This window comes from Denticeps clupeoides, chromosome 7, assembly GCF_900700375.1.
Source record: "Denticeps clupeoides chromosome 7, fDenClu1.1, whole genome shotgun sequence".
Lineage (NCBI taxonomy): Eukaryota > Metazoa > Chordata > Actinopteri > Clupeiformes > Denticipitidae > Denticeps > Denticeps clupeoides.
The window spans coordinates 18,304,943-18,328,495 of NC_041713.1; the positions used below are offsets into that span (position 1 = coordinate 18,304,943).

The 23,553-nt window shown below is 46.9% G+C and overlaps 2 protein-coding genes across 8 annotated transcripts in view; both read left to right on the forward strand.

The window, feature by feature from the left end:
* dock6 (dedicator of cytokinesis 6) overlaps positions 1-5,574 on the forward strand; it is a 32,030-nt gene extending 26,456 nt beyond the window's left edge. For 5 of the 6 annotated variants that reach the window (XM_028985260.1, XM_028985262.1, XM_028985263.1 and 2 more), the window contains 9 exons: positions 291-422; positions 726-740; positions 1,147-1,272; positions 1,963-2,052; positions 2,153-2,389; positions 2,477-2,620; positions 2,707-2,813; positions 3,295-3,468; positions 4,618-5,574. In XM_028985260.1, coding sequence (XP_028841093.1) covers positions 291-422; positions 726-740; positions 1,147-1,272; positions 1,963-2,052; positions 2,153-2,389; positions 2,477-2,620; positions 2,707-2,813; positions 3,295-3,468; positions 4,618-4,660 — 1,068 coding nt within the window. In that variant the 3' untranslated portion in view covers positions 4,661-5,574. The other variant, XM_028985264.1, reaches the window with a different exon arrangement.
* A 1,360-nt stretch (positions 5,575-6,934) lies between these two features.
* kank2 (KN motif and ankyrin repeat domains 2) lies at positions 6,935-23,553 on the forward strand. Of its 2 annotated transcripts, XM_028987577.1 has the most exons (12): positions 6,935-7,097; positions 16,198-16,278; positions 16,987-18,342; positions 18,428-18,622; positions 18,704-18,809; positions 19,570-20,250; positions 20,348-20,435; positions 20,534-20,753; positions 21,187-21,329; positions 21,528-21,728; positions 21,825-21,923; positions 22,027-23,553. In XM_028987577.1, exons 2-12 carry the CDS (start codon positions 16,242-16,244, stop codon positions 22,072-22,074), a joined length of 3,174 nt encoding a protein of 1,057 aa, XP_028843410.1. In that variant the 5' UTR covers positions 6,935-7,097; positions 16,198-16,241; the 3' UTR covers positions 22,075-23,553. The 2 variants fall into 2 exon arrangements, 1 of the variants encoding a protein (XP_028843410.1); XR_003750380.1 differs by lacking the exons at positions 21,528-21,728; positions 21,825-21,923; positions 22,027-23,553 and having other exon boundaries at positions 20,348-20,428; positions 21,187-21,322.

Here is a 23,553-nt window from a genome sequence, read left to right on the forward strand (position 1 = left end):
ATGCTGTGTACACTATATATTGTGATTTATATATATCATCATCTTTACACATTTACTCTGCCAAGCAGAGTTGTAGGCATGACATTGTCCAGCAGCATGGATGCATGCGAATATCATGTGAATAAGTGTTACAGAGTCACAAATTCGGTTTTAATTATGATATAAAAATCGAATTTATTTTCTGTAATTTATATCACAGTTTTGAGATGACTATTGCGCTGATTAGATTTTGTGTGACTTTTTTTAACCTAAATGTCATGTCTGTGCACTGATCATTCTCCTGCCCCCAGGCCGGCATGTACGAGGCCATAAACGAGGTCTATAAGATCCTCCTGCCCATTCACGAAGCCAACCGAGACTTCAAGAAGCTGGCGACCGTCCACGGCAAGCTGCAGGACGCCTTCAACAAAGTCTACAATCAGGTCAGCTCACCCGAGGTTGTGTGTGCGCAGCTGGGCTACATCTTGCTGCTGAGACAGACTAAGAGGTCATAATCAGGTTCTGAATTGAAGTTCCAGTTTGTTAACGATCACTTCCTGCCTCATGAGCTTGTGCCAAAAAGAAAAGATATCATTTGGACAACAAATTAAGCTGAAAAATAAGAAAGGGGAACATATAAGATTTATTTTTTTAATTTTGGGTTATGTAATGCCTCTCTCTTTTTCTCATACCTACCCCTTCTCTCTGTCTGTTTGGACAACCCCACTACCACCCCATCCCAACAGAGTTCAGGGTGGGAGGTAAGTGATTTTTATTTTCTTTGATGCAAGTCTTTTTATATTCATGTTTTTGTTCCGAGGGATCTACAAAGGAATCACTTACCTCTTTTTTTGTTCTGTTTTTCCTCCACCCTCTCGGCTCCCCGCGCTCTTTCGTGTTCTCTTTTGTACTTCAAATGGTGAGTAGAGGGACATGAACCCACTACTGCTGAACTCTAGTTAACACTCACACACATTTGCACTGCTACATAGACATTTCACAGGAATTTAATTTAGCACCCAAAATCGGCCTGTGAGTGCGCGTACACACACACACACATACACACACAGTCTACCAGCTTATTGCCTCAGCATTGGCTGATGTCTCAAAATCTTAATGTGTTTATTCATTCTCTTCCTTTCTTCCCCCTGTTCCTGCAGTGTGTAGAGGATGTTTGGCACATATTTCCGGGTGGGCTTCTATGGCTGCCGCTTTGGGGACCTGGATGAGCAGGAATTTGTGTATAAGGAGCCGTCTATAACCAAACTTGCTGAGATTTCCCACAGACTGGAGGCAAGGCATAACATATTAAACATCTTTCTTTCATTATTTACAGCTGAATGGCCTTAATAGAAAATAATTTAACAATTATGCATTCTTGTTACATGCATTGCCTACAGATTATTTAAAACAAACACAATTTATTTTTTGTTTAAAGCCAAGTAGTGAGTATTGTGATTTTCGGTTTTTGTAATTTAATTTTACCCAAAGGTAACTGTAAAAATTAATTCTAGCAATATAAGACACTTGATAGCCACAATCGTAAATGTTTTTCACCCTATGTATAATTAATATAACATCTATCAAAGCTCTGAATGAAATTACAAAATCTTTTCCATGAAATGGAAATGGATGCAGTGGCCTAGCGGTTAAGGAAGCGGCCCCGTAATCAGAAGGTTGCCGGTTCGAATCCCGATCCGCCAAGGTGCCACTGAGCAAAGCACCCTCCCTACACACTGCTCCCCGGGCGCCTGTCGTGGCTGCCCACTGCTCACTCAGGGTGATGGGTTAAATGCAGAGGAGAAATTTCACTGTGTGCACCGTGTGCTGTGCTGCTGTGTATCACATGTGACAATCACTTCACTTTAATAGTTTAAATGTAAAATTTAATATTACAATGTAGTTCTTATTTCAGTGGAATTATTGTTTTTCTATCCATGTACATCCACAAATGGTCTGTGATGGTGCTCCATGTTTTCATAGGAGTTTTACGCTGAGCGCTTTGGTGATGATATGGTAGAGATCATTAAGGACTCCAACCCAGTGGACAAGAACAAGCTGGACCCCAATAAGGTCAGATTTTTAAAAAATGAAAAGATCAGGAACATTGTCTGGTTTAATCCCTCTCGGTTCATTATGGCTGCGGAAGATTCAAATGTTGTACTGTAATCAGGCGTACCTCCAGATCACCTACGTGGAGCCCTTCTTCGACACCTACGAGCTGAAGGAGCGCATCACCTACTTTGACAAGAACTACAATCTGCGCACATTCATGTACTGTACGCCTTTCACGCTGGACGGACGCGCCCACGGCGAACTGCACGAGCAGTACAAACGCAAGACCATCCTCACCACCAGCCACGCCTTCCCCTATATCAAAACCCGCATCAACGTCATTCACAAAGAAGAGGTGTGCACAGGCGCCGCAGTGTGTTTTGGACACTTTCCATTCCATTTCCAGTCCCATAATTCCTTCTGTCTTAAACAACCTTCTCAGATCATTCTGGTTCCTGTGGAGGTGGCCATCGAGGACATGCAGAAGAAGACTCAGGAACTGGCGTTCGCCACTCACCAGGACCCTGCTGATCCCAAGATGCTCCAGATGGTGCTGCAAGGCTGCGTGGGCACCACAGTCAACCAGGTTCTCGCATATAGTGACTGCTGCCAGAGGGCATTGCTGTGCGGCTGGAATAATAATGTGGGTAATTCTGTTTTTTTCTTCCCCAGGGACCTCTGGAAGTGGCACAGGTCTTCCTTTCTGACATTCCTGATGACCCCAAGCTCTTCCGGCATCACAACAAACTGCGTCTGTGCTTCAAGGATTTCACAAAGAGGTAAATGTCCTGAGAGGAACAATCAGGGTCATACATTTTTTATCAAAATTGCATTTATTTTAGAAAACAATCCATAGCCAAGCGGTTATGGAACTCGTCTTTGGCGCAGGCGGCCCGGGTTCGAGTCTCACCTGCCCACATTCATTTGGGGGCAGTGGTGGCCTAGCGAGTAAGGATGCAGACCAGTAATCAGAAGGTTGCAGGTTCAAATCCCGAACCGGTGAGGTGCCACTGAGCAAAGTACTGTCTCCACACACCGTGTGCACCGTGTGCTGTGCTGCAGTGTTTCACAACGACAATAACTTCATTTTCACTTTCATTGATAATAATTTGATAATAATAATGACAAAAAAGTTCATGTTACTGCTCTTGAGAATGTTTCTTATTATGTGTAGTATATTACAGGAAATTGTCTTTGTTTTATATTATTTGATAAACCAGTGAATGGCTTTGAGCAGGTGCTGCTGTTTCTGTGTGATAGGTGTGAGGATGCTTTGCGGAAGAACAAGTCTCTGATTGGTCCAGATCAGAAGGAGTACCACCGGGAGCTGGAGCGCAACTACACCAAACTGAAGGAATCGCTTGGTCCTGTCATCAACCGCAAGATCCCACAGTTATACAGAACCCTGCCACAACCATCTACACCTACACAAAGGTAATGCACACACACACACACACACACACACACACACATAGATACACAGGATTAGGGCTGGACGATATTGAAATATAATAAAATAAAATAACTGTTTCCTCATATTTTTCTCTATAGTGTATTTTGAGGTGTTGCAATTTGCACTGTTTGTGGTAATATAGAGAACAAGTGTAATATCCTTACAGCACTGAGCTCATGCTACAGATCAGATCGTGACCGAGGCAGTCAGTGATCTCTGTGCGTGTTCTTTATTTGACATTTTCCAGCAGATGGGGACTGTTGCAGATTTACAAATGGCAAGTGATATTAATGCCAAATTAGAACAGAATAAAATGGAGAATTTGTTGCACTTTGTGCAACCGATGTCCGCTTGTGGGATTTGAACCACACTATGCAAAATACTACATGTGCAGGACTGGGCTTAACCCACTGCACCACAGACTGACTCACAAGGACAAGTATCACGAGGATCTTGATTGTGTTTACCTGCTAACTGTAGACTTTGGTATGATCACACAGCCCTATACATGCCATATTCACTTGCTTATACAATGGTAATGGTACAATTTGTCTAATATGTGGTGCCGCTTTGTAAGGTGGGGAGGGGAGAGCACCGAGCCGCTGCAACTGTGAGCACCGCCATCTTCCCAGAAACCTCCATCTTCCTGGTTGTAAAACTGACTGCTGGCTGTTTGATTTTTTTTTTTCGTACTCAAGTGAAAACCAGCAAAATGCCTGTTGACTCACTGCATCTTCAGCTACACAATATACACTGGCAATATACATACACTAACCCTCTCAGTGCTAACACATATACACACTTAAATCTCTTACTTGCACCATTAGTAACACACACACACACACACACACACACACACACACACACACACACACACACACACACACACACACACAGCTGCTGGCTGATGTGAGGCAGCAGCACTGACACTCTTAATCACAACCAGCAGGACCACTGAAACCCCAGAGACAAAAAACGTCCTTCAGCAGCCTGCCAGGCACTAAAGGATCTGATTAGGGACATTACATTACAAACCTAGTGTAAAAGCACACACACACGTTTGTTATAGAAGCAGCCTGGTTTCCACCAGATAACACTCCTCTGTTCCTTCTCCCTGTTTGTTTTAACAGAAATTCCCTGAGCAGGTCGAGCTCTCGTCGAGTGGATTGTTGATGTGAACCAAAAAAAAAAAGAAGTGGCTGGAAAAGAAGAAACATTTTTCATCCCTTTGAAAGAACTTGCGTCAAGTCGTAACACTGACCGTCTCTGACACACACTTCCTCTGAATCTGCCATGCCTAACCTATTGTGGGTCTTTCCTTTTTCTGTCTTTTTTTTTGTTGCAGAGTTTGTCTGTTTTATTAGATCTTATGGGGCATTATGGCTTTTTCCTTCTGCATGGGATCGACTTGACGTCAGCACTGAGTTTTTTTTTTTTTTTTTCTTGGACTAAACTAAAAACTCCACTCCCATATTTTGCTTAGAGCTGCGTGTGTGTGTGTGTGTTTGTGTGCGCCAGCGCGCACATACATACAGACTGTGGGATTGTCTTATCTGCCGTGTTTGCAGTGAGGTTTAGCCCCACTGGCTGACTGAGCAAACTGAACTTTAATCTCATCAATAAGCATTTTTAACAAACAAAATCCTTCTATTTTTCAAACCTTGTGCTACGAACACATACTAACAGGATTCCAGTGTCTTACTTGATGTTGGAATATATTTTTTCCCACCAAAAATGAAGGGGTTCACGGTTTGTGAAATTGATTGTTTAGCACAATATGATTGTATGGTGTTCTTTTTTAATCCTGCACTCATTGAGGAAAAAAACCACCCACAAGGCACTGGCACAGATGTACTGAGCCACATTCGGGCACGTTGCCAGTTCTGATTAAATTGTAGCGTTGACCAGGTAACCTGCTGTCCGCCCCTCTGCCCTGTTGCACTAGTCACTGTTGGATTCTGCTCTGTTGGTTCTGACTACTAAACTGTTGTTGTTCTAACAGTCATCATTTTCTAATTACTGTTTTCATCAAGCAAAAATATTTATTCATTTACATGTTTTGTATTAAACACTTTTTAAAATCTGAAGTAGTTCTTTTTTTAATACTTTTTATAAATTGATTTATTCTTTTTGTTAACTGGTGGATACAACTGCGAGCTGATATGGTTTAAACTAGTCATTTAGTGATCTGGATTTTAATTGAATATAATTTATCATGTCATTATAATTCATCAGGAGTGCTAGTAGCCTAGTGGTTAACATACTCCCCTGTTAACCAGAAGACCCAGGTTCAAATCCCACCTACCACCATTGTGTCTCTGAGCAAGACACTTAAACCTGAGTGTCTCCAGGGGGGGACTGTCCCTGTAACTACTGATTGTAAGTCGCTCTTTATAAGGGCATCTGATGAATTGACTTGGTTACTTAATGCACATATAAATCACGTTCCGTAAGCACTCAGAACATAACCCTGACACTTCTTGGTTGAATCTGGTCTTTCCCGCTTGTTCAGGCCCTGTGCAGAAGATCCTAATTACTGTTCAGAGAAGAGCCATCAGCTTTTTATGTGATCCAGATGTTTTCTGGTGCTGAAATGCAGAGTCTTCTGTTGCTTTTCACAAGCAATTAATTTCCTGATCCGGTGGGCCTGGGCCTGAAAACCACATCCATATGTGCAGCTTTATGATGCAGTTTCTACGAAGACATCTACTGGAAATACCCATTTTAGGTGTAAACTTAGCTACATGCACCTACTGTTCAGGCTTACTCTTCTTCCACATTTTTAATACAAGAAACACTAATATAATTACAACAAATCAGTAATTATTGGAAACGAATTTAAACAATATGAATGCATTTCAATCTGATCCTAATCATGTAACTCATGGTAAAAGTGCTACTGAAAGTTACGCAACCTTTTCTGTAGTGGCCCAGTGAATATATATAATTACGCTGAAATTGGGCTCCCCTGAGATAATCAAGCTGCTGAAGCGGACCTGATAACTCGGATGTTCTCAGTATAGAGAAGCCAGCGCGGCTCCATTAACTTATGTTTATGTTATGATGCCGCAGTGTTGCCAGGTTTTGGGAAAACTACCCCCCTCCAAACACACACACGCCCAACAATGAGTCGGTGGGAACAAGGCCACTGGCTGTAAAGCGAATTCTTTTCAAATGTACACATAGAACTTTAAAGGTCCATCAACAATCTAAAGAAGAGAACGACTGAGGCAGGCTGGTTTGATATCGACAAAAGTAGTTCAGGGTACAAATAAAGTTTCTTTGATCCACCGCCCTTAGGCTCCACCGTTCCAGTTAAAAGGAAACAGTCCACACACCCGCTGCACTTCATCTCGAATTAGCTTACAAAAGATCTTTTTTTTTTCTCCACGATAATCGGCTTTGGCGTGAGTGTCGCCAACCTGGCCACCCAGCGGCGCGGTCCCGCGTACGGAGGGATCTGCGCGGCCGGACCGGCCGGGACCGCGGGCTCTTTAAGAGCAGAAGGAGGGGGCGGCAGGGGGTCGCTTATGGCCGGGCTGCGGTGTTTTTCTCTCGCTGTCAGTGTGAGCTGGTGGCTTCGGACATCCAGAGGGAGCGCCGGGGGGAGGTGAGTCTGACCGGACCGTCAGGTCTCTCCCGTCGGTCCGTTTATTCCGCCGGATCCGCCGCGCGGTATGAGAGGAGGATGGGGGGGGGCGCGACTGTCTTTGTTCCCCTCTGCTCCTGTCACCGTGGATTTGTCTCCGGTGGTAAAGTGACGGGAGGGATCTGCAGAAGATGCATTTTCTCCCACGAGGACCGTGAATCCTGCGCGTTTTTTATTATTATTTAAATATCGGCCTTTGATTCGCCCCCCCTCCCCCCGGTTATTAGGGCATCGAACCCGATGCGTCCTCCTCATCTCTCGGGAGAGACTCTTATTCTTATTCGTACATAAAAAAATCCGCCGTGTTGGGTATCGAACTGAACGTCCCGCGGTGTTGTCGGCATGGCGAGTGATGAAGGTGAGGAAATTGGCCGGGCGGGTCTCCTCATGGCTTCCAGATGTTCCCCCCGCTCCGAGCGCTGAAGTTGGGGGAGCTTCCCTCCCCTCCTGTCGCCCTGCTGGGGTTTCCGTCCCTTTCCCTACAAAAACAGAGGCCTGGAATCTGGGGGTGGGGGGGGGTCATTTTATTCATGGATTTACTAATTAGACATGTTGAATTATCGTTCATTTCAGCACTGCTCTGAGTTTATTACGTTTGTTGGACTCCCAGAATCCCGGTTCTCCAGTCAGGAGTGGAATTCCGGACACTGGAATGTAAGGTTATAAACCCCGTTTGTATGGGGGGGGGCCACACGCTGAGCTTTTTAAGCCAGAGAGGAGAGGGGTTCATGGACTTCAGGGTGTTTCGTCCTGAGTTTGTTGGGCGCCGGCCCTCTGTCCCCGTTCTCAGCACGGTTTCGTGTGAGACTTTTGGGGACCTGTGACTGTCCCCACCGTGTCCTGACCACGTCTCCCGGTCTCCTGGTGTCTCTGGACTGCTGAATGAACTTGAAAGCTTGAAGCGATGTTGACGAGGCGGAGGCGGCCTCCTTGTTCAGGCCGCTCACTCCATGTTGTGTCCTTCACAGGCTACACAGACCTTCCGCTCACCGTGGAATAATGAAATGGAATAATGGAGGTCAAGGTCCCACCCCTGCATGTTAGCCCACGATTGTGGGAGTTTTGCACATGTGCGTCCCTCACAAAGAAAGGACTTGGTTCTTGGTAAAAAAAAAAAAAACCTCCCAGACAGAACTCCCGGATTCCTAGACATGAGAACGGCTCCTTGGGGGAATCTGATGACGTTACGTCCTCCAAATCCACGACGTTTGTGAACGGCCGAAACCTCCGACTAACTAATTAAGCCACAGTTTGGGACTTAGAAGCGTGGAAGCTGCGTCTTAGCGAGCATCTGCTGTCTATCGGACTCTTGTAATGCCGTTCCGACGTGATCCCGGGCGTTAGGAGAAAGGTGTGTCCCGCCTGCGCCCCGAGAAGGGCGTGTGCTCTTGGCGGCTCGCCCCCAAATCTGGAAGTGTTTGCAGCGGGGAGAGGGACGGTAAATGGGAGGGAGGGTATCAGCCCCGGCCTGAGCTGGAGTGAGTAGTGGACGTCGGGGGCCACCCTTCACCCCGGACACCCCCAGATGTCTGTTCTGATCTCCCCCCCCGAGTGCCTCGGCCCCGATATTTACCCCACGCGCTCGGCCTTATCGCGCCTCGGACCCTCGTCCTCAGGCTGACCTGAGTCAGGGGGGGTCTCAGCGTCCCGATTCTCGTGTCCCGCCCTGGCTTTCAGCTTCCTGCCTGGTTTTTGTTTTAATTTGGTCACAATGGCCAGCGTGGGTTGTGGTGGGGTTTTTTTTCGGCCGGCCCCGTGACCGCTCCCGCTGTAAGGCGAGTCGGCAGCGGGCTCCTCCCTGGGCGGGGCCGCGCTCGCCTCCGGATCCCACTCCCTGATGTCAAAAACAGCCGCGTGCGTCTGCACTCAGGTCCCACTCGGGACAAGAGCTTTCATTACCCTGCATGGAGCCGTGATCCGTAACACGAGTCACGCTGCCCACCCAGGACACAAAAAAAAAGCCCGATTTTAACTTCTCATTACGTTCCATCCGCTCTGTCTGAAGCGCCCGAAGATCGACGAACTATAAAAGATGAAGGAACCACTGGCAAGTTCTCCCGTGGCCGTGCTGTTTAAAAAAAGCTCAGCAATATCACGAAACGCAAGCATGGACGGAGACCGCGTGTCAAGTGTCACCAACAGTACCACCAGCTCACCTTCTTCAACACGCTGAGCTGCTGCGGGCTGAACCCTCCAGTGTCGTCCCTTCCTTTTTTAATGGAACCGTAAACTTGTTTGTAAAGGCCTCTTTTTTCCATTTCTCTGTTTTTTGACCAGCATTTTACAGCATTTAAAGGCAAATAATATAAAATAAAGTGATTGTCACATGTGATACACAGCAGCACAGCACACGGTGCACACAGTGAAATTTTTCCTCTGCATTTAACCCATCACCCTGAGTGAGCAGTGGGCAGCCATGACAGGCGCCCGGGGAGCAGTGTGTGGGGACAGTGCTTTTGCTCAGTGGCACCTCAGTGGCACCTTGGCGGATCGGGATTCGAACCGGCAACCTTCTGATTACGGGGCCGCTTCCTTAACCACTAGGTCACCACTGCCCCTGGTAGCCTAGTGGGTAGAGACCCAGGTTCAAACCCCACTTACTACCATTGTGTCCCTGAGCAAGACACTTAACCCTGAGTGTCTCCAGGAGGGGGACTGTCCCTGTAACTACTGTCGCTCTGGATAAGGCTGTAAGTGTAAATGTAAATGATCAATAGTAGATGTGCAGTTTATTGAATAATGTATTTAATTAATGAAACCTTTACTGTATACGGGGAAAATGTTTAATAGTGACTTCTCTCTTCATCACCCAGGGTCTCTTCTGTAGGTCCAGCCTGGGTTACCTTGTTTTTAGGCGCAGGAATCCGTATGTTCTCTCGTTCCGTGTGTACCGTACAGGTACCAGTGTTCACATCTGCAGATTGAGTGTAGCTTCTTCTTCTTCTTCTTCTTCTTCTGTTTAAACCTCGTAAACGAGCAACACGCAGCCCCCCCGCTTCCTGCCATTATCTTATTAGCTTCTATTTAAATCTTCAGATGTGCTCGGGAACCGCTTTACGATTCGGGCTGTTTGTGTACGCGCGCTGGCCGGAGGAATTTGTGGATTATGATGATAATCTTTCGGGAAGTGATCTGTCGTGCATTCGCCATCATTCGCCCGGAGCTCCGTTTAAGCCCCGTTTTAGTGTCTTCGGGTTCTTCTCGCGACATATGGCAAAATAAGGCCACGTGACGACCGTGTGACTGGTACCCGTGGGGCTACGGTAAATCTCCCGTCGGGAGGTGGTCCTCCACCTCCTTCATTCCTCCGTTTTCACATCTCTTATTCATTCTACCTCCATTTCCCATTCGCCCCCACCGCGCCTCTCCTTCTCCTGAGCCAGGAGGAAGTGACTGGGTTGTTTCTGGGTCCGCCGGGAGCCGGAGCTCCCTTTCCTGTAACCCTTTCCTGGACTCGGCCACCGTGGCACTTCATGAAAGGAGACCAGAGCGATGTGCTTCATTACCGTACAGATGTTTAGATGTCCTCCACAGGCCCTGATTGGAACGTTCTTCTTTTGGCCTCCAAAGGGACGTTGGGTTTGAGCGGCCATGTCGCTGTAAGATTATCAGCAGGATCCCCTGTCTGCAGCGCGTCACGCGGTCCAGCAATAATGACAAGCCTCGTCTCCAAAGAGGGTTTCTGAAGGCATGCGGCTCCTCGGCGGGGGCTTGATAGCCATTACGTGTGTTATTAGACAGAGTTTCCATCCCTCTACCTCCCTCCCTCCCCCCCGCCCCTCCCAGCCCCGTATTAGAACCAGCTGTGGAACTCGGGGCCGGATGAATGGCTCTTTGTGATTTGCCTGTCATTCCTGCACAAGAGTCTGTTGCCCTCGGCCTCCCGCTGCAAGCGGGCGGTAGGGCCGTGCGGGACAATGCGCCGTAATGTTCTCTGCCGACACTGTTTACCGTGGCCGGGCATCACTGTGTTCGCTGTTTAGATGCTCTGTGCCCAAAGCCACGTTACACTGCGTGGCTCCGGCAAAGGGAGCAGGAAATTAGCTTCAGCAGCGCGGTGAAGAAACTGGATTTTCATGTCCACTTGGCTCCGCCTCTGGTCCCTGTACACGTGATGACCCTAAAATGACCAAAACCGATTTAGCATTAAACTGCGATTCAGCATTTCCGTAATTAACAATAACAAACCAAGCTCATTTCGAAACGAATGAAAATAAATGTTATGTTTGTTATGTGGCTTCACGTGAACAGAACATGCCTCTCTTATTATTGCTTGTCCCTGTTTTTCAATTGTAAGGATTTGGTGATTCCTGATGTTGCTTGATGTCGGCTGGGGAAGGGTTGGCGTGTACATCACACCACCAAAAGCTCATCGCTACTTAACATCGGCTACGTTTCACTTTTACACAGAGTGTCTGTGCTTTCAACTCCTCTACATTTCTCCAACGGATTTTACGCTTACTTTGCTAGTATCAGTAATGAGAGAAAAACATTTCAACTGATTGATATTGATATTTTTAGTAGCGCCTTGTACAGTATTCTTTATTGGAATATAGTATACTATACATTATACATACATTATGCAATACATTACTTTTAAGGATAATATACTTAAAAACCAATTAAAACCAACTGATTACTTACTTTAACTTACATGATGTGACTTAATTTAATGAGAGTAAAATTTCCACTGCTGATTTGTAATGTAAAATATTAAACATTAAGCAGACGTCCTTATCCAGAGCGACGATGACAGGGACAGTCCCTCCCTGGAGACACTCAGGGTTAAGTGTCTTGCTCAGGGACACAATGGTAGTAAGTGGGGTTTGAACCTGGGACTTCTGCTTCATAGACGAGTGTGTTACCCACTAGGCTACTACCCCCTTTTTGTTTTGCCATTTGTATGCTCGTTGCCGTGCACTATTAATGTAGAAGTGTTTTTGAATTGAATTAGTCTAATGACATCATCACTTCCCCTGTAAGCCACTGCTGAGCTGCTCCACGCCCGAGATGCACGACAGCTGCCGTACGTAGAGGGGTTCCCATCACTGGGCGCAGATGCCTCATCTCTCGCTGGGTGGAGGGACACGCCTCCCCGAAGCTGACTCATAAAGACATTCCAAAAAAACATAACACGTTGCTCAACTTGAGTTTTTCACCATGTTATTGAGGTTGGGAGGTTTGCAAGAAGATGAAGACAGAAAGCTGAAGGCGTTTTAAATCCCGTGTGTGTGTGTGTGTGTGTGTGTGAGTGTGTGTGTGTGTGTGTGTGTGTGCGCATCATCCAGACGGCCAGGCGGGTGGTGTGAGAATGTGAAAGCCCGTGTCAGGGTGGGTCTCGTAAAGTGTCGAACTGAGAGGATAGTTTTGCATATTTTCCACCACGTACAGGGATCAGGTGCAAGCCCCGAGAAGCTGGGGGGGGAGAAGAGCCCCACCCACCGTCATCTGCAACTCACACCTACACGTCTACACATTTACATTACATTATTTATTTATCATTATTTATCATTATTTAACACGTCTGCGTCTCGCCACCGCTCTCTGGCCATTTCCCAGCCGCTTTGTATCATTTCGCGGTTTTTGTGATTTACGTTACGGCCGCGAAATGGAAGTCAGGCGTGCCGTTGTGTACGATCTGCGGCCACGTTGTGTAATTGTGCAGATTGTTCTGCTGGACTGTTTTGCGTCTCTGCTTTGAACAGCGGGTTCGGGTTGTCTCGCACCCCCCCCCTCCCCATTTTTCTAATCTTAATAGCTGTGAGTGTGGGTGGGGGGCGGCCCTGGAGGCAGGCGATGTGAACTTCCGCCCGCCCTGGAATTCCGGGGGAGGGAGGGGCTGTGGATCGGTGTGAGGGGGGGGGGGGGGGGGGGGGGGGGGGGGGTTGGGACATTCCTGCTGGCGGAGGGCAGGGACTGGCAGTGCTGGCCAAAGCACTGGAGACTATGCCACATGGCTCCCCGCTTGCCGTCACATACGTGGAACAGAGTTTCAGAGCCTTCATGTATACACACACACACACATACACACACACACACACACACACACAGAAATCAGTGTCTGGAGCTCACTTTCACAGCATATAGTGGAGTGGGGGCAGGGAGTGCACAGTGCCAGGCAGCAGTAGAAGAAGAAGGGAATAACAGACGAGTGGCGACGGATGGGTACGAGGTGGCGAGAGATCCGGGCATCGCTAACGAGAGGGAAGGAGGAGACGACCGGGGCGTCACTGTTTGTCACGCTGCGGCTGAGCCGAGGACTCTAATTATATCTCATCAACTGTCTGCCTGTCAAGCCTGCCCTCCACCCGCCCGCACACACACGGACATATTTACACACACCCACAGTAGCGCGCACACACACACACACACACACCCAAACTGTATATGTTCCCACATTCCCTAAAGGCTTATTCGGTTTCCCTTTACTTATACAAATCGGTATGTCTGTTTCAAGAGATCAAACTGTCTCTGCCCACATTCTTCCATGTAGCCTTTAAAATAGGGGAATGGTCGGAGCCCAGCCCTGTTCCCCACGAGCTGCAAGAAATCCCGTTGTATGGCTAATCAGTGCACACCAAGGCACCTATTAGAACCTATTTTGGTACAGATATGTAGAAAAAATGTACACGTATTTACTGTTAAGGTGCAGATAAGTACTTTAAAGGGCACCACTCCAGAGTCGAATTTTATCTTATGTCCAAAGCAATTTATAACCAGGAGTTAGAGTTTCATGCTGGAGCAACTCAGGATTTAGAAGATTACTTTGGAAATGTAATTTATTACAATTATAACTAGTGTAACTATTTCAGTTACCAAATGGAAGTAATGTAACTAATTTTATTTGACTACATTTGACTAGCAATAGAAATACGGTCACCTGTCCCTTTTAGATGCTGACACCACGGCCGGAGAGTCCAGCTCCAACATCCAAACAGACAGGTTCCATGTCAGGACCGGTGACTTAAATAACACCATCCGTGTCACAACGGTCAGCAGGCTGATTGGCTGCCACTAATACCACTCCCATGATTCCCACTACACCACTATTATTAAACATATCAGCAAGGTTCTGTACTCAATATTAATATTAAAAAGCACGGTAAATGATAGTAACAGTAATTAGGGTTTTGTAATCTAGTGTTTTGCCTAGGAACAATGGCATTCAGTCTCAATCGATCCAATGACACTGGAGTTGTCTGGTTGATAGGGAAGTGTGAGACACACTAGGGTACGACCACAACTTATATGGTGACAGCAGAGGATCTGTTTACAGTGACTAATTCTCTCAAACTGTTTTTAAAAACTTTTGTTTTCATATCTTACTTGCATGATGACTGTATGGTGGTACTGTCCCGCTTTGTCCACGTCTTCTCAAGCCACACAGCACTGTACTCATCTCATGTACTGCATAAATACGCTGTATTTTTAGCTGCACATCCACATGTATTTTCCCATGGAGACATGCACTTAAAGAGATTTAACAAGATCAGGCCAGTCAAGTGACAGGAAAAGAAAGAAACTGAGTGATTTAACTGACTAAAAGGCTTTAGACCAAACACAGAGTCAATTTAGTCAGTCGTTCCGCGCCCTACTTTTCTTCTAACCCAATCTGAGCAGGGTCACGAGATTAGAGCGGGAGGGAGAGAGGCAGAAAGTGGTCGCCAGACAGTGTCTGCTTAATGCAATGTTGGACCTGGCGTGACCCAAGCTGAAAGGGACTGTGTGTTTTCCTGCCGTGAGCGTGGGCCAGTCAGGTCGAAACTTCCTGCCTGGCACACAGAGGGAGCAGTGATACCCGGTGGCATCAGTAGGCTGGAGACGGCAGAATCGTCCGCCTCCCTTCCCGTCACAGATGACCTAGAAAAAGTTGTGCCGGCCACGAACCTGTTGTGTGAAGTGCCGCTATGAAAAGGGTTCGATAACATTTGACTGGTGAAGACCGGCCCGGGTCAGATGCAGGAAGGAGGTGGACGGCGGTCAGCTGAAATCAACGCCTGATCCTCAGCTGACGGGCAGGACGGAACAGAACGGAACGGCAGGGGAGAGCAGGCGAGGGGAAAGGGAGGATGAGGGGGAAACATGGAAAGTTGAGGGGGAGGGTGGGACGTGGATGACTTGTACCGAGCGGCCCAGTGAGCGTTCGCAAAGGATACCTAATAAGGCTGCAACTGGCAACTCCGCACCGCTCTCCTGCGGGCCGCTGCCAGAAAACCGGTTCCCTTTACCCTCCGCTCCTCCAGTCCAGAGAGCCGCGACGGGGAAATACAAACACCCCGTGATGTACTGCAGACAGGGCCTAAAACCGCCCTAATATCTTTCATTATGAGGCTGGGACACAGACGGGGGTTGCGGAAGATTATTTCCCAATTTTCAACCTCTGTCCCACTGACTGGTGCCATCACCCTACAGCCACCATCCTTTTACGGATTCCTCCCGGCTGATGTTTGTTGCAAGAGGGCGACCTAAGAGGGGAAGCTTAACACTCGGAAATCTATCTTCCGAAGCAGTGCACACACACACACACACACACACACACACACACACACATATATAGTGCACCCGTATTCACACATCCGTATTCGTCACAGGAGTGGCTTCAGGACAACTCTGAATAATCTTGAGTGGCCCAGCCAGAGCCCAGACTTAAATCCGATTGAACATCTCTGGAGATCTTAAAATGTCTGTTCACCAACGCTTCCCATCCAACCTGGTGGAGCTTGAGAGGTGCTGCATAGAGGAACAGGCCAAACTGGACAAGGATAGGTGTACCAAGCTTGTGGCATCATATTCAAAAAGGCTGTAATTGCTGATCAAAGGCTGCGAATACTTATGTACATGTGATTTCTCAGTTTTATGAATTCTGAATTTAATCCATTTTGGAAAAATGCTGTAACATAAATGTGGAAAAAGTGATGAGTGGTGAATACTTTTCAGATGCTCTGTATATGTGTGTGTGGTGATTCAGTGTTAGGCTGCCCCCTGAAGGTTGGGTAACTGGCCCATTGATATTTGGAGACTTTGTGTGTAACAGTAGAGCATGTTTCTCTTTTTTTCTCAGGTAAGACTTGCAGGGTGAAGGTGTGACTGACCACCGGCTGGACAATGGCCCAGGTGCTGCACATGGACCCCAGCTTCCCTGGTATATTTCTGCAAATATATATTTCTTTCTATTTGGAGTTCGCTACATGTAATATAAACAGTTAAGAATGTCCATTTAAATATATTTTTGGTAGCAAATACATGAATACATATCCATGTAATGCCAAGACATTCACAAGTGGACAAAAATATTTCTCATATTTGATGGAAAAGGAATGTGAGCCGAGTAGCAACATTTCAATACTAATTTTCATCTGTTCTTCCTGCATTACAGCCTTGACCGGGACTTTTATATAAAAATGTTATGTAAGCCTTCATTGTTAGCAATAGTGCAGTAATAAACAAATCAATGGATATGGACAAATATAATAAGTAAAAGAAAACCAAGCACCATACAAATCCAATATGAATTAGATTTCTTTTATATATTGGATATATTTTTATACATGTTTATACATTTAGGTGGATTTAGGTATTTATCAATTAGCCTATTTGCAAAATGTTATGTACATAGTTCACTCTATTTGCAGGGAGTGAATGAACAGAATTTTTGTCACAATTTCTCAAAACTCGAACATGATGAAACGGTGACCAGCTAAGCAAACAAACACTCAATTCTATTACACAAGCTTCAGACAATAAAAGCCTTTATCTCTGCATCTGGCCTGGAGCTGAAGCTTCTTTCTTTAGTCTGATTTGGTGATCAGACAGATTTCCTTAAGTGTAAACCTCTTTACTCCTTCTTCAGGGAAGCTAAACCCCCCTGCGACCCCCACAATGCTCACAAAGGACCAGGAAGCTCCTTACTCCGTGGAGACCCCATACGGCTACCGCCTGGACCTGGACTTCCTCAAGTATGTCAATGACATTGAGAAGGGCAACACCATCAAGAGGATCCCTGTGCAGCGCCGCCAGCGCTATGGCTCCCTGCCTCGGGGCTACGGCTACACAGGCTCCTGGTGGACATCCACTGAGTCCCTCTGCTCTAATGCCAGCATGGACAGTCGCCACTCGTCTTACTCCTACTGCGCCCCGGGCTTCCACACATCTCAGCGGCCCAACTTCAGCACGGCGCGGGTGGAGAAGACGCTGCTGGACGCTCGGCGCAAGCTGGAGGAGGAGAAGGAGGCCCGGCGCTTCTCGAACCTCGGCAGCATGCACAGCAGCATGGCCGGTTCGACCTCCTCACTGTCCAGTGCCCACAGCTTCAACCGCTCCCAGTCCGGAGGCGGAGAACGCTCCTTCACGCCCATGAGCTCGGGCTTGTCCACGCCCGTCTCCCCGACGCCGGCCCACCTGCAGCACGTGAGGGAACAGATGGCCGTGGCGCTGAGGAAGATCCGGGAGCTGGAGGAGCAGGTGAAGACCATCCCGGTGCTTCAGGTCAAGATCTCGGTGCTTCAGGAGGAGAAGCGGCAGCTCAGTGTTCAGCTCAAGAGCCAGAAGTTTTTGGGACACACACTCGGCTTCGGGCGTGGCCGCCCTCGCGGAGAGTTGTACATTGACATCCCGGAGGAGGAGGTGGGAGGAAATGGAGCAGGAGGTCATCCTGGGACCACCAGGGCCGGCGGTGCTCTCTCTCCAACTACGCCTGAGAGCTTGCGGCAGGATTCGGGCTGCGAGATCGAGGACACGGTGATTGTTGGTGGGGCGCGGCCGGCCGGGCATAGGGAGGTGCGCACCGTGGGAGTTGGGCCGGAGGAGGAGAGGAGCTGCAAGCATGCTGGAGTAGGTGTTCGAGAGCAGGACCTGGGCCTACTGCCTGAGGCGGAGGCGCTGAAGACCCGCGTGACTCTTCTGGAAGAACAGCTGAAGAAGAGCCTGCAAGAGCTTCAGAGCAGCCAGGCCCAGAGGGACAGGCAGTCCCAGCTCCAGGCTGAGCACCCGGTCAGGGCCACCAGCCTGGGCTGGCAGGAGCGGCAGGGCCTGCAGACGGTGGTCAGCTTTACCCAGCAGCCCCAGCAGCGGGAGCAGAGGACCGTGGGCATCCAGGTATACACGCTAGAACAGCCCATGCTCGTGAGGGCCCAGGGCTGCTCCTCTCCCTCGGGGGGCAGTCTGGAGGGGCCACACAGGGGACAAGCAGCAGTTCTGGTCACAGAGGGTAGGTGTGACTTTTGGATTCGGTTATCAGTGTAAATATCGGTGCTTGTCACAGTTCTCGGTCAACTGTGTTTGTTGGTGTTCAGATGGCCCTCGAGAGCTTCCCATCGCAATCAGCTCCAAGCAAGTGCGGGAGGTCCTGAAAAGTGAGGTATCCTCATCAGTGCCTGTCACCAGCCCTGTTCTCGCCATGGAAACAAAGTGTAATCAGATGGGCTCATTGACCCAGAGGCTGACGGAGGGTGACGCTGTCCAAGCCCACAGTGATGGATCTAAGCCAGGTTGGCCATGTAGCCAGTGATCTCTGCGAGGCGCCTACTGAAACAGGCCTATATTGATTCTTGATGTTTCGTTCTCCTCAGCGTCACCTCAGTCCACTCTGAGGTCTATTATGAAGCGTAAAGCAGACGGGGAGCCTGCTTCTCCCAACACCAAGATGAACCTGCGGTTTGTAGGGGTCAATGGAGGGTAAGTTTTTCATCTCTGAAACAATACACAATGCTATAGGCTAAGATGTAAGCACACAAAATATTCACACACTCATTCACGGTGTCCCCCAACTTACGATTATTGCAGTATGTTCATCTTCTATGATTAAATACTTCAACTTGGATCCAGCAACATGGATCAGGCATCACCTGCTCATGTGATGTTTTGCCGTGTTAGTCTGACTTTTAAAAAGTTAGTCCAAGAGAAATTGTTTTAAATAGACTCTGTACATGCTCCGCAATTCCCTCTCCAGTTTCTCTCCTGAGGCGGCAGCATCTGCCTTTGAAAAATAAAGTGAATTGTCAGAGTATGTACAAAACGTAAAGCTGAACAATGGCTAAATTGCTTGTTGTTTTGCCTTGGTCTGGTATAATAGGTCAGTCTGAAAAAATCAGTACTAAAAGCACCAACCGTTATAGCAGAGTTAGACTAGTCAATGTCTTCAATATCATTATCGCAGATTCCTTCTCGCGCTGTCTGATTAATTTGCCATGTCAGCCTATAAGCTCATCTTAACTGTGCATAGGAACATACAGATAGCTAGGAGGCAGAATGAAATTTGAAGCGTCATACCGGTGGTTCCTAACCCTGGTTTCCTCCCTGACCGGATGTTTTCATTTGAACCTTCTGTGCTATCAATCCAGATTAATCGTAATTAAGCAGTGAGCAAAAAAATGTTTCAAGCACTGCTTCCTGAGTCCAGGCTCTCACCAGTAAATAGTGTGCTGCCACTTTTTAGGTACGAGTCCACGTCTTCAGAAAGCAGCACTGAGACTTCAGATGATGAGAGTGATGCAAGTGAATACCACGAGGCCACAGAGAAACTGCCAGAATCTGTAGAACAGCCCCCACAGTCAAATACCATTAACTTTGCTGTCCCCGCGGCTCCCGTCTCCTCCGTTGACGAATCCGGGGAGGCGACCGTCCTACTTTCTGAGGCCAAACCTCTGCCCGGCGCTGCCCGGCCACCAGCTAATGAATCTCCAGCCCTTCAAACCACCAGCCAGTTGCCCGCAGCTGATGCAAACTCTCAGCCTGGGGCACCAGAACCCAGTGCCTCTCAGTCCCCGGCCTCTGTCCCTTCGCCTCAGGGGAGCAACACCTCATCCACAGAGATGATCACCAGCACTTCCCAAATGCAGGAGCAGATCTCCGTCCAATCAGCCGTTGCCTCTTCTGCTTCTGACACGACTGTTGACCAGTCAAAAGCCACCGATTCCACCGACCAACCAGAGGAGCCCAGTCTCAGACCTCAGCTGGACGCCACTCAGTCAGCAGCTGGCCTTGCACCTCAACAGGAAGCTAGCCAATCACAAACCACCGACCTCCCTTCTCACCGAGAAGGCGCCAAGCAACCAGCATCTGACTCCAAAGCCCAGGCACATGCAAGTTCTGCATCAGGAGCACAGCAGCAAAGCAGGTGTGAAACGAAGCTGAAACGCGCCTAAAATGAATGTTCACGTGTAGATTTCTGACATGTGACCTCTGTACAACTATGCTGTGCTGTCCTTTTTCAGACTGGAACTGAGCGAAACACTAATGGCGGCGCTTCGTGCACTTCAGAAGGCTCTTGGCGAACCTAATTCCTTCAGCCAGCAGTGGGCGGTGTGATCCTACAGAAATACTAATTCAGTTCAACTGTATTATATGTATGTAATTATTTCTGTGTATTATAACGGTGTACAATTTTGAAATGTCAACAGAGGAACGCCTACACCACGGTCCTGCAGGAGTGGCTGCGCGTGTCTTGTCACAAGTCCGCCGACACGGCGGTGGTGCGAACCCACATGGACACGTTCGCCTCAGTCTCCCCTCAGCTGCTGGAGTTTGTGATCAACATGGCTGACGGCAACGGCAACACAGCCTTGCACTACACTGTGTCCCACTCCAACTTTCCTGTGGTTAAACTTCTTCTGGACACAGGTCTGGACACAGTTATATCAGATTATCATTACATCACCGTATCTATGGAGTATAATTATATTAGGAGTGGTAGTAGCCTAGTAGACATTTTTCTAGTGCAGAAAAAAGTTTAAAAATAAAAAACTGAATTGAGCTATATTATTCTTTATTAAATGCTTATGTAGAGCTGTATTGTAAGCATGAGAGTGTGTTATATTGTACACATGAAGTTCAGATCAGATTGATCGCTTAGCAGCATTCAGTATGGTGACGGCTGAAGTATAAAAACTGTTTCTCACTCTGGAAGGACCTAATATGTTCAAACAATGCATGTCCTGGGAGTGATGGGTCCTGACGAATTTTCTTGACGTCTATTACTTTCTCATCCTGAACGTGTTGGTGTGTTGGTGTCTTGCTTCTTACACTTCATTTTTTTCCCTTGTGGTTCCGTCAGGCCTGTGTAATGCAGACAAGCAGAACAAAGCCGGCTACACCGCCATCATGCTGACGGCCCTGGCTGCGTTCCACTCGGACAGCGACCTCCAAACCGTCCTGCAGCTGCTGCGCACCGGAGACGTTAATGCCAAAGCCAGCCAGGTTTCTTACTTTTATTCCAGTAAATAGTTTTTATTCCAAGGTTCATTTTGAATTATTTCAGCATAACAATATTCAAATATTCAAATGTCTAATTTTAATAATGACTGAGAATTTCCCCCCAGATTTCTACGTATTTCTACGCTAAACCACTATATGTTTGCTTCAGTCTCTGGTTCCGTAACCGCTGTGTCTTCGCAGGCCGGCCAGACGGCTCTCATGCTGGCCGTGAGCCATGGCAGGGGGGACATGGTGCGGGCGCTGCTGTCCTGTGGTGCGCAGGTCAACGTCCGGGACGACGACGGCTCCACTGCGCTCATGTGCGCCTGCGAGCACGGCCACGTGGACATCGTCCGGCAGCTGCTGTCCGTGCCGGGGTGCGACGCCACACTGACTGATAACGTGAGTGAGGAGGGAGGGGGGAACTTGACTTGGTTTTTCTTGGACGTGCCGAGAGACTAATTATCTACTTTCTTTCTGTATTTCTTTCCCCCACAGGATGGCAGCACGGCTCTGTCCATAGCACTGGAGGCCAGTCAGAATGACATCGCTGTGCTGCTCTACGCTCACCTCAACTTTGCTAAACCTCCATCCCCTGTAAGCATGATGCACACACACACACAAGCTCATCTGTAAATGTAATTTTTTTCCAAATCCAGCTTGAAGGCTTGAAATCCAAATTTAAAAAAATACTTTGCAGGTGTCACCAAAGTCTCCACAACTGGGATCTTCACCACCCTCAAGTTAAGCGCCCACCGGTTCCTGTTGCATTCCACCATCTGTGTGAAGTCAGTGTCAGTTCGCGTGTGTTTTGTCCCATTTGTCCCTGCTCGTTCTCAAACACATTTGAGAGTGTGTTGTGCGTTATTATTTTATATATGTACACATAAATTAAAACAATGCTGTTGACACAATCCATATTCAGAATTTTTGTTTTTTTCATACATTTTGCTTTAACTATTGGCTGAAAAAGATCATCATATTCTAATCTGTATTGCAGATTCCTCACAAGAATAGTTTTTTGCTTATTTCCACAACCACTGTTTTAAATAAATATTTTCTCACAAACAATTAACAGTTGAACACCATGTTCACCACCTACCATGATTCACAGATGAGTTTGCTTCATTGTGTATTCATTCATTCATAGTTAACAGGAATTAATTGCTTACAAACTGAATGTCTTATGAATCGATGTAAAGTCACTCAGTAAAACTCATGGAGCCATTTTTGATTGCAGCACTGCCTCGTTATTATATCAGACAATCAGAGCTGCACACTAACCGATAAAAACCCAAACACAGTGAATTTCATTTCTGTCATGTTTCTGTCATATTTTAGTATTTTAACACATTGTCATTTTTCGATTTGAAAAGTGGTGGAGTTTCTCTCAAAAAAATACCTTTCAAGCAAGGTGCACATAAAAGCCCCCTTGAAGGAACCTGTCGGGGATTTTTATGCTCTTGTATAGTTAGCAGATCCTCTATCCGTGCCACATTACAATTATTATGCAAGTTTTAACCCTTGGAAAATGTGTAGTATAGAGTTAAAAATGTTCTTTCCAAAGACTCGGTATAGATGTTAGTGTTATGGTGACCACTTTAAATCAAAGAAATGTCCTCTTAGCATTTCAGTGCCAAGGAGGGACTGAGTCACTATAAAGATATTAATGAAGGAGTCAATAAGGTACTATATTTCTATATTTTAATGAGTGTTCTTTCATTTTTGGTATGAAGGTCATGATGGTGGAAGGCAATGTTGATGGGGCATATTGGGCAAAGTGAGTGTAAAAAGAAATATCTATGAAGAATATGAAGTGTAAGATACGTGTGCCACAAGATCGGATTAATATATGTCGTCTCTGGCTTAATGAGGCAATAGACTGATGAAGAATTTTTGAATTGATGATGTCAGTATAGATATTCAGATTTCTCTCTCTTTTTTAACACTAATAATTAAACTGTCTAGGTTTTGAGTTAACGTACCTAGATTTCTCACATGCCTTTTTTACATATACTTTTAGATTTTGAACTAATATGATTTTATAACTTTTTGAACTAGATTTATTTAACTTTATACCTTATATTTGTACTGTCTGTTCACAACTCTATATTCTATGGCACATTGGCCTACGTCTTTTATATTATTATTTACTCTCATGTAAAGTATTCACTTTGTATGTTTTGTTGTCTGTGCTTTTGGAAAAATAAACCTAGACCCCCCAAAA

Coding starts and splice junctions, on each gene's coding strand:
- kank2 (XM_028987577.1), top strand. CDS start 16,242: ATGGCCCAGGTGCTGCACATGGACCCCAGCTTCCCTG. Junction 20,754..21,186: donor TAAACTTCTTCTGGACACAG/GTCTGGACACAG, acceptor TGGTTCCGTCAG/GCCTGTGTAATGCAGACAAG. Junction 21,924..22,026: donor TTGCTAAACCTCCATCCCCT/GTAAGCATGATG, acceptor AATACTTTGCAG/GTGTCACCAAAGTCTCCACA.